Here is a 14071-nt window from a genome sequence, read left to right as displayed (position 1 = left end):
CCATTGGGAACCTCATCTTTCTTCTGTCACTATCTTTTTCTTTCTTTCTCAATCTCTCCAATCTCCCTTAAAAAAAAAAGGATTATTCTATCAATTGAATATTAAAGCTTGATGACATTCTCAATCAGATATTTGTCAAAGATTCAAGTACAAACAATGGAGATAATAGTGATAATGGTAGACATTTATATATACATACACACGCATATTGTTACTAAAGTTTTTGGGATGCTATGATTCAACAACAGTGATGCTGATACGAATTTATTTCTTTGGGAAGAATTTTTTATGTTAGAATGCACTAATTTCATAATGAACATAACATATGGCCCTGGCCAGTCAAAAGAACAAGGATAATAAATACTCTTGAGACAAGTCTTCTCTTGTAAACACCTTTCGATGAATGCATTTCTTCCTTTGGACATTAAATCGAGATGAATTTATGTATAATGTCAAATGGATATCACATTAGTGTCATCGCATCAAAATGCTTATAAAAACATCTACTTGCAAACCAATCCATGTAGTGAATCACTAATAGAATTTTTTGAGAAATTTTGAATATACATAATATATGTGACTTGTAGTAGCACTAATTTTAAGAAGATCTCAAACTAAATTCAAAAATAAAGCATATGTATAATTAATTAGTTTAAATTTAAATAGCATGGAATATATTTGAATTAATTAAATTCAATTAAAAGATTTTCCTTTTGAAACAATATAAAAAAGAATTGAGTTCTTGAAAAAGATGGAGGAATGATTACAGTTACCTATTATTTTCACAATCTTTTTGATATTTAATTAGAATATCTTCTGAATTAATTATAAAAAAAATAGTATCTCGAAACAAATTAATTAGAATATCTTCTGAATTGACATAACAGAAATTATATATTTCTTTTTGAGGAATTTGCAACAATTCTAAAGGGAAAAAAAAAGGCGTGTAGAGTACAACTTATAAATGGATTGGGAGCGGAGCGTTTGCTTGGCTGGCGTCGCGAGACCAAAAGAGAGCTCCCAATGGCTTCTCTCCTCTTCTCCCCTTCTCGTCTTCCCACATCGCTCTTTTCCACTCTCGCCCTATTCATCTATTCCCCAAATCCCCACCGCCACCATTCCCAATCCCTTTCTTCCAATAAGACGCCCACGAAGGACCGCGCCCTCATCGTCTCATCCGCCCTCGCCGAGTCCAATTCTTCCAAATCCCTCGACGGCGGCGGCCGCGGCGAAGGCGGAAGCGACGACGATGATCTCCTCCCCCTCCTCCGAGAGCTCTCCGTGAGAGATATCCTCCCCAACCTTTTCCTTTATTCAGGCTTTCGGTTCTTTAGATGATGTCGTCTTCTGGTGGTCGATGCCCTGCAGGATTGTCTGCTTCTCCCTCCGGATTATCTATCCAGTCTTCCTCGCGATCTCCGGCTTGATGTAAGTGAGGGCGATTTGTTCTTGAGGTCAGATAATGCAATGATCTGTGTGCTGGTTTTTCTTTTTTGTGAAGTTGAATGATGCGGCATTTGATCTCTCCAACGGGCCTGTCTTGGATGACGTAAGTGGTTCTCTCCAGTGTGTTAGAGTTAGGTTTTCTCTATTCGCTTTATGTTTAAGGATGATGCCGCTGTATGTCGAGTGTTCGGAGAATTGTTTGAATCGACTCAGGGAAAAAGGCCATAAATGTTCTAAACCAAAATGACAGTGTGGTGAGGTGGTGGGCGACTTGCTTCTAAATCTTTCCAGAGCATGGGAACAAGCTGACACTTCGACTTCAAATAGCCTAGCGAGGCAGCTGCCGTCAATGGAGAGCTTTTTGACAAAAAATGTCAAAGCATGTATGGATAGTTAGTGTTTCTGAATTGTTTATTACCCCCTTTCTTTTTCACGGTTTGTTATGTTCTCCTTTTGTTGGGTGCAGCACTTGGCAAACGCTTGGTATCCGCTGCAAGGAGATTTCAGGCAATGGGACAGTATGCTGATGGAGAGCCACAAAAGGTTAAAGCTTAGATTGTGAATTTATTTTTGATGCTTCCAAGTATAGTCATCAGCAACCAAGTTATGAAAAATAGTCTTGTATGAATGGCCATGTTCCACATGTAGTGCCTAAGATTAATATTGGGGTTGGAACAGATAGAGGCATCACATTAGGGATTGGCAGAATTTGTCAAACTGATTGATGGAGTTAGAAATATTTTCAAAAATGCTTTAGTTTCAAAGCATAAAATGGAGGAACACATAAAAACATACAATACACCTTTGATAGAATAAAAATACTGTACACTAAAAATTTGTTTTTCTTTGTTCCAAAGAAAATCAAACTGAAATACAAAAGATAAAACATTACATGAAACTACTATGCAATTACTAGAATATAAAGTATAACCATATTGTATAAAGATGGAGTTTGGAGTTGAAGTCCATAGCTAGTGTGTTAAGAAGGATGAGACTGCCCATGGATTAGAGCTAGAATAAAGGAAGGTTGAGAAAGGAGGCATGAAGAGCAAAGATGGAATTTGCAGTTGAATTCCAAAAGAAATGAAAGTCCAAATGCAGGTTATTACTATTTATGGATTCCAAGATTGGAAGAGGAGTAAAAGATGAGTAACCCCTTAGCTTTCTTTGAAAAGAACTTAAAGATGAATCTGTCTTTCATTTCTATTCAAGAAATGTGGAAGAATGCCTACCAATTCAGTTGATGCTAAGGGTAAATGTAGTTAAAAACATCATGTGCCAAAAAGCGCTAAGGTCCCAAATTGTTTGAGCCTTTGACGCGCTAGGCACTTCCATGAGCAAAGTGAGGTGCTTCCGAATATTATAATTTTAAAAATATATATCATGATTGATAAAAATAAACTAAAACGAAAATAACACATTAATGTTGCATTCATTTAGAGTACTAAACTATATTGTCCATATCTAAGAACAAAAATAGCAAAATAAAACAAGATTAATATCAAAGATCGTTAAAATTTAGTTCATCGTCTTTTCTTCTGCCTCGTCAAGTGATTTATATTCCTTTTGTTCATCTTCATTATAATAAGTTTCCTCCTCTTCCATAATTATAGGCAATGAGCTTGTGGCTTTTGCATTATCTTTGTTCCGTAAATTATCTTGTGTATGTTTTTATTTCTCCAATGCCTGAAGCTCTTGCTACATTTTCCCATGTTAAATTTTCATTATAGAAAACAAGATCATCTTCGGTATTTTTTAAATTTGTACCCATATCTCATCCAATCAAATTATAATGAGATTTTTATGCTTTATTATACTTAATGTACACAAGATCATGTAATTGTTGATGCACCAGTCGATTTCTTTTCTTTTTATGAATCTATCATATCATACAAATTAAAGATCCATTTATTTGTATCAATCTCTAAAAAAGAATAAGTTATTTAAACTTAAAGTATTATTATATATTTACATTCTCGAAAACACCCTAGTTTCGCTCAAAACCTATAGCGTTGCTATAAGTCAAACTCAGAATTTTTGTAGCAAATTGCTACTAGTTTGATGTTTTACTTCTAAATAAGCCCCACCAAATAGTTGCAAATGTAAATTCAACTATTAATAATAACATACTTTAAAAATTTACATAATGTCAATTATATGAAATTATAAATGCCTAGGGACTTAGTAACCCTCGATCGAATTGCCTTGGGAATTCTAAACAGACCCTTAACATTCTTATATAAAGATAACTCATTTGTGATTTTGTCTTGAACTTCAATGCTGAGAACCATTCTTGCAATATGCTGATATAACCTAGATATAACTTTTGTATCAAACTTTATATCAAACTCAATTGTAGGGTTTTCTTATAAAATAATTTTGGGTTTAAATCAAGGATTGAAATATCATACCGTACCGGAGTTTCGACATTCGCTCGGTACGGTACGGTATTGTATACCGAACGGTATACCATTCGATATATATATATACATACATACATATATATACATACATATATATATACATATATATATATATATACATACATATATATATATTCTCTCTTCTCCCCCAAGCGGGGCGATGTCCCCTATATATATAAAAGTAAAAAAACTATTATATATATATATATATATTTATATATAAATATTTATCTATAAATATATATATTTACATATAAAAGATTTTTTATATATAAATATTTTTATAAAAGACGACATCGCCCTGTGTGGGAGAAGGGAAAGGCGACGTTGCCTTTTATTTTATATATATATATATATATATATATATATATATATATATATATATATATATATATATATATATATATATTATAAAAGGCGACGGGCAATCCGTGTATCGGTCTGCTGACGGACTGGTATGTACCGCCCGTATCGGATGGTATTATTCGAAATTGAAGACCTTGGTTTAAATAATGTCCTACTGCATGGAGTGGATGATGAAGTCGACATTCCCATCTTCTATCAATGATTGCAAAGATATCAGTGTATTTTTCTTAATTTTCATCAAAAGATTGTTGAATTGTTTCTCTAGCTCTATCCATAACCTCATAAATATATTTTATTATTGGCTTTTTCTCATTATCTATGAGCTGAAGAACTCAAACAAGACGGCTCATCATTTTTAATGCATAAGCTATAAGATTCGAAAATGATAGCATCGGGATGATAACACTTGCTCTCTTACATTTTGCTTCTTTTGCCTATTGTGTTTTTGCCAATGAATACTTTGCAATGTTAGAATGAAGTAACAAGTCATGTGACACCATATCTCATCAATTCCGTATTAATTGCAAATTCTCTTATCATATTCAAAGCCCTGGTATAATTATATATAAACCTATAACAAAGATTGCATTCTCTAATGCCTCATTGATATCTGAAATCTTCTAATATTCTCTAACATAAAATAAATACAATGTGTCACACGTGGAGTTCAATACAAGTGTGACCTTTTTGCTTGTCATAATTTTCCTAAAAAAATAAAAATAAAAATGATAATTATTTCAAAACATAAAAGTAATATAATCAAAATATTTTAAAATATCATATTTGCTAAAACATAATTGCTTCCATTGTCTGTTATAACTAGAATCACATTTTGCTCTCTAATTTCATTAACAAACTTTTCAAGTAATTCAAATGGTGTTTCTTCATATTTCATGAAAGATGATGCATCAATTGACTTAACAAACATTGTTCCCAGTGAATAATTGATTAAAAAATTAATTATTTTTCTTTGTCTCCTATAGGTCCATTTATTTGACATAATTGAACAATGATGTTTGGCCCATGCTTCCTTATGTCTCTTCATTAGTCTATTTGTGTAATCCAAGTCATTTTTCAAATATGAAACTCTTGACTCATGGTAACTTGAAAGCTTTAACTTAGAACCATATCTTCCAATTGCTTCAATCAGATGCTTAAAACTGTCTAATCAGGCTTTATTGAAGGGAATACATAAAGGAAGCAAGCAATGTATTGATTTGTTCTAGCTCTTGCTTCCTTATTATAAGCATCATGTATACTTATTTGTCTTAACTTAGGTCCTTTTTGACTTTGCACTAATTATCTGGTTCTTGAAACATATATAAATCCATTGGTCCTTTCGTTTGTGGAATTTTTGGGTTAGCAACAATAATTTTGTTTCCTTTTTTACCTGATGTTCTCTTACCACTGACATTTACCTTGTCCACAGAATCAGAATCTTGAGCTTGGTTGGATGGCTGTCGGATGGTTGTCGATGATTGTTGGATGATTGTTGCTGACTGTTGGATGAGAGGAGCTTGGTTGCATGGTTGTTTTGTTAGGTGGTTGGGAAAGAGGGACGATAGGGGGCTGTGGTCTGAAAGCAGGGGCAGGGAGAGCTGCGACAATAGGGTGAAGAGGGATCAGGGAAAAGGGGGCTGCGACGAGGCGGGAGTTTGTGATGAACCGGTGTAGAGGTAGGAGGAGGAGAAAGAGAGAAATATTGGGAGGGAAGAAGCTGTTGCCGTTGTTCACCTATGGATAGGAGGACGCAAAGCTCAGATAGGAGGACGCAAAGCTCATTGGAGGAAGACGCTGTTGTCGATTGAGATGAAGTTAGTCGTCGTGCATCGAGGAAACGCTAGGGAGAAAGAGCTATTCTACATTTAGGGCATAGGTCGAGTGGGGGGGTGGTTTGGGGTGTTTAAGCGTGAGACCATTTGCTTCAATTGAACCATAGATCAATCAGGTAGGCGCCTAGTGCTTGGGCCCAAGTGAGCACTTGGGCCGCGCTTGATTGAACTTGCCCGCCCATCCCACTAATTGGGTGCTTGGGCCACATCTCGCCTAGGCGCCTAGGCGAGCACCGGGTGACACCATTCAATAGTCTATTGCTAGTTTTGGTTATCATGAACATTTTTGAATAGACAAAATGAATTACTTTTAAATATTGAAGCCTTTGTATCTTATGCTTTATGGTATAGGAAGCTTATTATGTCAACAGAATGCATTTATGGTAATTAAATGGAATACAAATCTGCAATGCTGACATGGCTCTTCTTATGATTTTCTTTCTTTTTGGTAAATTATTAGATTTCCACAAAACAGAGGGAGTACCAAATTGTATAATGACATTATTAAGTAATATAGCAACACCTTTCTATAATTTTTATTAATGTGAGATGTCATTAACCATTCATATATCTCTCACCTTGTTGTTGGTGCCAATTCTATGATAATGGAAGGATCTTGTAATGAAGTTTTGCAGATTGCCACAACAATGATTAAAATTGGAAAGCAGCTATCTAGAGGTCCAGTGGTTACAGGGGATGTGGAGCCCAAAATGGAAACCAGGACCCTGAAGGTAACTGGTTATGTAGCAAATTTACCCATCTAATATCTGTATGAAATGGTGAAGAGTAGCTATCTATAATTCTGTTTTTTCAGTTTGGTGAATTGCAGGTTGAGTTGACTTCGAAAAAGGCCTTTATTGGTGCTGGAATTGGTTTAGTGTTTGGGTAAAGTTCACAACTTCATTGTTTACACAATATTAGTAGCATTATCTTGGGACTCTTGTGATGCAAGTCCCACTGTTCAGCTATCCATCGGTAGCCTCCACCTATGCGGTGACCACATCTAACAGCTGTTTTGTGGGATTCATGATCACTTCATCAAGTGCAGTTATACTTTATTTCAATCAGTTCTATTGCTTTTAATTTTTGGATATTATTTTAGGATCCTCTCATGGCAAATAAGTCGGGGCATCGAAAACATACCAGAAAGCTCCTTAGAATATGCCAATGATAATGCATTGTTACTGGCAAAGGTGCTTGATATGCCAATTTTTCTGTTTTGTTTGTACTTGGACTTCCCGTCGTTTGATAATATGTATGAGACCTGATTCTGTTGAATTTGGTTTATGCATTCAGTCACTAAGGGGAGCTCTTCTTGCCTTATTCTATTCATCTGCGGCTTTATCAGTATTTACTTCAATAGGGCTTGTTTTGTTAGGAAGACAACTGAGCTCTGAAAGCAAATGACAGAAAATGTTGTTGCTTAGAGGTACGCAGTTAATTTCATATGATTCCACTACCAGAACCTTGTCTTTTTGGTACAACACAATCTTGAATGAAAAATTCATATCTTTGCTCTCTCTAGGTGTACATGTATCAGTGCTTTACAATCCTTTTATGTACATATACATCTTTACATAAGTGTTGAAGACTGCTCTGCTCACATTTATTAGCATGATTTCCTTCATCACTTTGCATGATGTACTTTACCGAGGACCAAAATGTTAGGTACTAGGGATTTCAGAAAATTATCCTAAAACATATCTCCTACCATCGCCTATCATTTTTCTTGCTAATTAGCATTTATTTCAATCAGTAGAATTTTTCTAAATAGTATTAATTTCTGTGTTATATCACAAGTTTCTTTTGACTGTTTTTGAAGAGTAATAATTTTAAGTGACTTTGCTTTCATTTGCAGATGGTATTAGTCTCTCACCTCCAAGTGCATTCTTAGTGAACCAATATGTAGGAGTTGTTTGCAAACGCAGGTGGCGAATCAAACATGTCTAGGACTTTTATTGGGTTTATCAAACTACTGTGGAATTACTCAATGTAAGTGGCAAACATCTGATATGTTATTGGTCACTTCCTCTAGTAGACTATTATTTTCTTTAGTTTCTTAACTGAATTTTTTTCATGGTAATGCCTTCCAATAATTATCTATTTTGATTCTTAGTCTATAATTGGCTCACTTTTTTTTTCCTTAATGATTCAGAAAAACAATTCAAGGGAACATTTTATAGGAAAAGTCAAATGTATTTAAATTACACAACTCAAATTGTTGGCTGTGATGGTCAAGAAGAGCCAACTCAACAGAACAATTTTTTCATCCAAGTTCAAATACGGCAAACCATAATTCTCATTTTCTAAGGAATAAGCCATATAATCACATCAGCTTCCCACGTGGCATGGTCCACCAGCAGTTCTTGTATCCTTTCATTAGATAGCGGAGATCATCTTCAACTTTCCCCATTACCTATGTGTTTAGTACTTTTAACTTACCCATCATTGGCCTTTGAAGCCTGCAATAACAAATTTCTTCTACTATCAGTGATCCTTGTGTTTCATGATGCCCTATTAAATAAATCTTCTGTTGTACATCATGTGTGTGTAAGTTTCCAGGAATTTCAGATATTGTTCGCTTTATGGAGGCAGTTATCACTACTCCGAGGAAGGAATGATTACGGAAGAGTAATAAAGTGTATTTATTCTTCGGAAGTAGTTTGGATCATTTTATGGGTGGTCAAATGAAATCCATAGCTTGTTGCTTACTTATTTATGCACAAGCTTTTTATGGCTTCTCTTTATATTTTTTTTCCAAAGTTCTTTTCTCTCTCTTAAGGTTGATGTTACCCGCCATTGTTTTGATGCAAGAGTCGTTGAGATGCTTGTGTTTTAAAGTAGTTTAGTTCAATAGACCCACAATTTGGGGATGAATAAAATGGGTTTATTTTTTCAGTGTTATCACTGATAGGATTGATAATGTTGACTTGATGCTACATTTTGCCTGTATGTGGTGATGATAGAGCGTCCATGATGATATGTGAACCACAGGCTGCCGTAATAGTTGTCGCAAAGGTGACATAGGATGAAGGCTCGAGTACAAATGCAAGATTGCTCCAGAATTGTAATAAAATCAAATCAAATCAGTGTGCAGGTAAGTGCCTCAGCTTCTTTTAGATGACCCACTATTGGAGGTAGATGTTTGAGGCCAACTGTTGGACAAGCATTGATCAATGTTTCAGTAATGTTCGAATGATATTGGTGGCAGGCCACGAAGGATTGGTTATTCCTCTTAATATTTGTTTTCCTATATCTCAATATTTGTTTTCTCCAAATGGTTATGTATGTTGGTTGTTCTTAACATAATTTTGTTAGGTCTTCTAAGTGTTTTTATGTGTGTTTGTCTCATTTTGATACTAAATGTCATGAACTTGCTATAATCATATAGTATTCTTGGGTATTCGTTTGCAAAAGTTAGTTTTTTTGAAAGCTCCTATGATCCCTTAAAACATATAAAAGATAAAATATGTTAGATAAAATGTTTCATTCGGATCCACAAGTAATCATTTTAGTAGATATTTTATAACCATTGTAAAGTATAATCATAAACCTAGTTAACCAACTCAATTTGATTTGAACAATTCAATTTGATTTGCATAACCTATGCTATGAGTTGTCTTGCTCGAGGTGTTTCTGGAGTCTTTGGGATCACTCGAGGTGCTTCAAAACATCCATTTTGATGCACAAGTCCAACTCTCGAAATAGATTAGATGATGGAGAGAGAACGAGGTTGATCGTGCCTACGCGAGTTGATTAGAGAAATATTTCAAGTGTTGAAATATTTATAACTGAGGATGTTGGTTGATACAGCATAGTTGATTGGAATGTCACCTGTTGATATAGCGTGACGTATATTTCACATTTAGAGTGCTTGGTTACGCCGATTAGTATGTCTCATGTATAAGTTTAGGTTGAAATCAAGTCAAAAGTTTGGTTACACTTTCATGGTATTCTTAATTTATTAGTTTGGGGAGGGAGATTAAGGTGAATGGAAAATAAGGTTCATCCAAGCAGTTAGTCTTCTGACTATGATGTATCGGACTCAGCTTCCCTTCACTACTTACCACTTTAATAAACAATTTTGAAATGCAACAGTAAACAAAATGTGCAAACTTTTATTTCTAAACAATAATAACAATCCCTACCTTATAAAACTACAAGAAATTCCAATGAATCCTCAGATGTAGAAATGGAGGTCCAACGTTGATATATGGATCTTCGATGCATCGAAAACTTTCACAGGCCGATGGGAGAGCTTTTGCGGTAAAAAAAAAAAATATTTTGGATCCCAGCATGATGGGTACTTCCACACCTACTACCATAGTTTGTTCTAACATCACCAAGTAGATCTTCCCAGCATTTCAATCCAGATACAATGCGCGTGAAACTAATTGCTGGCCATCTCATGTTCTCAATTCCAATTGACCCCCCTGTAACACAGTTTGCCAATAAAGTAGGGGAATGAACAATGAGAAGCTACATATAACAATTTAGCAGAATTCGGGTTGCTCTGTGTGCTTAGGAATGCCATGCATGCATTACCGAAATGTCAGGAAAAAAAAACAGAGATCCTGCTACTTACATCACCAACTCACAGAGAAATAAAAATCACAAATATAATAGTGATTTGCTTTTAAATGTCGAGGTTTTCATAAATCACTTGTCAGAGTTGTATGCATAACAAGTAGCTATAGTAACTAAAAATAATTTTCTAATAGCTATTTTGGAGTACAATCTTCAAACAGGGCTGCTCATCACTAGCTGACTTACAAACAGAAGTAAAGAAACATATTCATTTAGTATGAGAAGCATATCTTCGTATGCATGGACCAAAATCAATTTCATTTTGTATCTCTAATTACGCACTGCTACAGATGATTATTTTACAAAACAAACTGTGCTTTCAGCTAATTTTTCGGAATCATGTGGCATGCCTCAAAATATTTTTCTTTTTGGCGTGCAGTCCTCAAAATATTAGTGAACACCAACACCACAGAAAAGTAAAATTTAAGGTCATTGCATGGATCCTGCTGAAGTACTCAGATTTGATTTACAGGGAAGAGTCTCACTAATAAACTCTGACCATCTCTTCAACTAAAATAAAAAAGAAAACAAAAATATCTACGAGCGCCATGCATCACCAAAGTGCCACAGACATAGAGATCTTGCTAATATCCAAGGATAAGATTTTCCTTTTTCTCATAAACTCAACTTTCAGCACTAAGGTAGCAATGGAGTTCTATCCTTATATTCCATTCACAAAGACAGTGAGCACCAACATGCATTCCCATGCAAACTGCAATCATTTATAAGTGATGAGAGGACTAGAAAACCAAATCAAATTACTTATTTCTTTCTGTGGAAGCTCAGTTGAATAAGATTTTGAGATTCATAAGCGTGATCTATACACAAATTAACCCTAAAGATCTGAAGTGTGAATGCTATAACAAAGGGTCACCAAAAGGTAACATGCATTGGCAACAGAATAAGATCGATGGAGGACACGGAGTAGAAGTGTGTCCAAGTACTGATATCATAGAAACATTATTGGGTATCAATAGGAATTTAGCAAGTGTAAAGCTGCCAGAATATAATGTTCCTAGTAAAAACAAGAACTTGAATTGGACTTGAACAAGAGATCAGATGTAACCACACATAAAGGAACGACAAAAGAATAAGTTCAAACTACCAAAACTTGGATAAAATCATCAAGAATTGTGTGGAAGACAAAACATGCAGAAGCGTTCACAAAGGTCTGGATTTTCTCACATAGTAAATGGAGCATTTTATAGATGGTACGGTTACTTGAAAAATGCGGCTAAACTATGAAAAAAAAAACCATATGTGGTATTCTCGAGAGTGCAAAATTTCAAAAAGGAATGAAGAACCAAATTGGATAATATCAAAATTATAGAAACAACTAACTCATATCTGCCGACCACAATTGATGTTTCAGATCAGACTTGGCACTAACTAAAAAACGTTCATGTATCATGAAATGTCATTTCTATAGATAATAGTATATGGGTTGTGACCAATGTTGGTAGCCACCGTAGGCCTTTGTCTCCTGTCATTGTTCGGAAAAATGTCCATGGAGCTAGAATTAAGCATGGGTTTCAACCAAAACTATGAGGATAAAGAAATTAAAAATACAAAACATGCTAATACCAAGTTTTACCTTATTCTGCAGCTTTGCCACACTATTTTGAGGTTTCCTTTTGGCATATGAGCTATTCCAGTCCCCTCCATCTTGTGAATAATAATCCATTGGATAATCTGCTTGTAGATCATCACTCTTGCAATTGCAACCGGATGAATTAGCCCGACAACAACCAGAAGTTGAGCAAGTCTCCTCTTTCCTAGCGACTGGCTCACCATCAAAATTATCTGATACTCTCATCCTTTCCTTCTCCCACCAACCTGGAACATATCCCAGCGCAATGTCTAACTCAAATGTTGTCAGCATTGGCTTGGTGAATCCCTCCCCCCAGTCGATCGAAAGCCTAGGACATGCAATTTGCACCCAAGCATCCACGGAGTCCCCAAATAGAGCAATCCTCGCAGGTGAAATCTCCGACATGAGTACCACGGTCCACTCCAGTGCCTTCTCCTCCATGTGCTCCACCACTCTGTCCAAGACTCGGGAGTTGCCCTGCCTCCCGAGCGTCCCAAGTATGACACCCCACCGTTTGGCTTCCCGGGCTGCCAAGATTGCGTCTTTCCTTGCTGTCTTCATGCCCTTATGGTCGTACTCCTCAAGAACGAGGATCCCAAGATATGGGTCGTAGCGGAATGCCGGGACTCCAGGATTTGCAATCATGAACGCCTCAAGGTGGAACCGGCCGTCGGCCACAAACACGATGGCCTCAATCCCCTTGGATCTGGGGATTGTGGGGGCTGTGCACCCCAGAACCTCACCGGCAGAGAGCGGCTTGGCCTGCGGAACCGTGATATCAAAGCCCTCGGCTGAAAGGAGGGATTTTGCGGCTTGCACGGCGGAGACAAACTGGATGGTGCCAGCAAGGGCGAGTTTGGAGGAAGCGGGGAAAGTGGAGAGGACAGCGTCGACGAGCCGATCGACGTCGACGCGAATGCTAACAAAGACGTAGAGGACGGGGAGGCGAGAGGAGGGAACGGGGACGAGGCAGGAGTGGCCGTAGTGGATGAGCTGGTCGGCGGCGAGGGCGGAGGCGGCGTAATCATCAAGGCAACAGGCGCCGTATGTGGGGTCAGCGAGGATGAGGACGTCGTCGAGGCAGAGAGTGGAGGCGGAAAGGAGGATGTCGGCAAGGGGAAGAGCGTACATGAGGAGGCCATCGGGGAGCTGGAGGGCGGGGCGGCGCGAGGCGGCGGATGCGAGGCGGTGGACGGTCTTGTGGACCTCGAAGTCGTAGTTGGAGGGGAGGATGGCAGCAGCGGAGTTGATGGCGGGATCGGAGAGGATCGACTCCGGTATCTGCGACTTCACGAAGCGCTTCGGAGCGGCAGCGGCCTTTTTCCGCTTCGAGGCGTCGACAGAGACATTAGAGTTGGAGTTAGGGTTCGAAAGGTTGGAGAGGGAAAGAGAAGGAGGAGCGGCGGCGGCGGATGAGGACACGTCGTCGGTTTCCATACCCAGGCCGCCAGTGACGAAGGGTTGCAGCGACGGACTAGGGGATCGAGTTCGGGGGTGTTGGGAACAAGTAAGCGTGAGGGTTAGGCGTGGGATCCACTCCGGCCTGTACAATAACCACACGGACACGAAGCACCAGGAAAGTGGATCAGACGGTGGCCAGCAGCGTTATCATCGAATTCTAAATAACAGTAAGTGATTGATTTCATACTCATACGTGGGGATCACACAGGCAAGACTACCTATCAAATTCACGTTTTGGTCGGTATAAAACGTGTTGTTACGCGTAGCCATCCAAGTTTTGAGAAATTTTAACAGAGAGTTTCTTATTTAAAAAAAAATTCTTAAAACATCTCAACTATCAAACATTTTATAGATAATCCTAAATT

General features: G+C 37.4%; 2 protein-coding genes across 3 annotated transcripts; one reads left to right on the top strand and one right to left on the bottom strand.

Moving 5' to 3' along the window:
• The first annotated feature begins 982 nt into the window (after positions 1 to 982).
• On the top strand, positions 983 to 8101 carry LOC135638653 (uncharacterized). The gene is made up of 10 exons (XM_065151899.1): positions 983 to 1281; positions 1369 to 1428; positions 1502 to 1549; positions 1697 to 1829; positions 1913 to 1989; positions 6703 to 6798; positions 6882 to 6952; positions 7170 to 7260; positions 7364 to 7496; positions 7926 to 8101. The coding sequence occupies exons 1-9, from the start codon at positions 1024 to 1026 to the stop codon at positions 7472 to 7474; spliced, it is 945 nt and encodes a 314-aa protein (XP_065007971.1). The 5' UTR covers positions 983 to 1023; the 3' UTR covers positions 7475 to 7496; positions 7926 to 8101.
• Positions 8102 to 10165: 2064 nt separating this feature from the next.
• On the bottom strand, positions 10166 to 13772 carry LOC103985278 (uncharacterized). Of its 2 annotated transcripts, none has more exons than XM_009402930.3 (2): positions 12249 to 13770; positions 10166 to 10500 (listed from the first exon to the last, which is right to left on the bottom strand). In XM_009402930.3, exons 1-2 carry the CDS (start codon positions 13680 to 13682, stop codon positions 10474 to 10476), a joined length of 1461 nt encoding a protein of 486 aa, XP_009401205.2. In that variant the 5' UTR covers positions 13683 to 13770; the 3' UTR covers positions 10166 to 10473. The 2 variants fall into 2 exon arrangements, with proteins under 2 accessions (XP_009401205.2, XP_065009018.1); XM_065152946.1 differs by lacking the exon at positions 10166 to 10500 and adding an exon at positions 11068 to 11366 and having other exon boundaries at positions 12249 to 13772.
• Positions 13773 to 14071: the final 299 nt, after the last annotated feature.

The sequence above is a fragment of the Musa acuminata genome, chromosome BXJ3-5 (assembly GCF_036884655.1).
Source record: "Musa acuminata AAA Group cultivar baxijiao chromosome BXJ3-5, Cavendish_Baxijiao_AAA, whole genome shotgun sequence".
In the NCBI taxonomy this organism is placed as follows: domain Eukaryota; kingdom Viridiplantae; phylum Streptophyta; class Magnoliopsida; order Zingiberales; family Musaceae; genus Musa; species Musa acuminata.
This window is presented reverse-complemented; position numbering and strand designations above follow the sequence as displayed.

What these genes read in the sequence shown, in the direction of transcription:
- LOC135638653 (XM_065151899.1), top strand. Translation starts at nt 1,024, where the DNA reads ATGGCTTCTCTCCTCTTCTCCCCTTCTCGTCTTCCCACATCGCTCTTT. An exon ending in TGGAAACCAGGACCCTGAAG is followed by an intron (nt 6,799 to 6,881) that starts GTAACTGGTTAT and finishes CTGTTTTTTCAG; the next exon opens with TTTGGTGAATTGCAGGTTGA. An exon ending in GGAATTGGTTTAGTGTTTGG is followed by an intron (nt 6,953 to 7,169) that starts GTAAAGTTCACA and finishes ATATTATTTTAG; the next exon opens with GATCCTCTCATGGCAAATAA.
- LOC103985278 (XM_065152946.1), bottom strand. Translation starts at nt 13,682, where the DNA reads ATGGAAACCGACGACGTGTCCTCATCCGCCGCCGCCGCTCCTCCTTCT. An exon ending in TGGCAAAGCTGCAGAATAAG is followed by an intron (nt 11,367 to 12,248) that starts GTAAAACTTGGT and finishes AAATGATTGCAG; the next exon opens with TTTGCATGGGAATGCATGTT.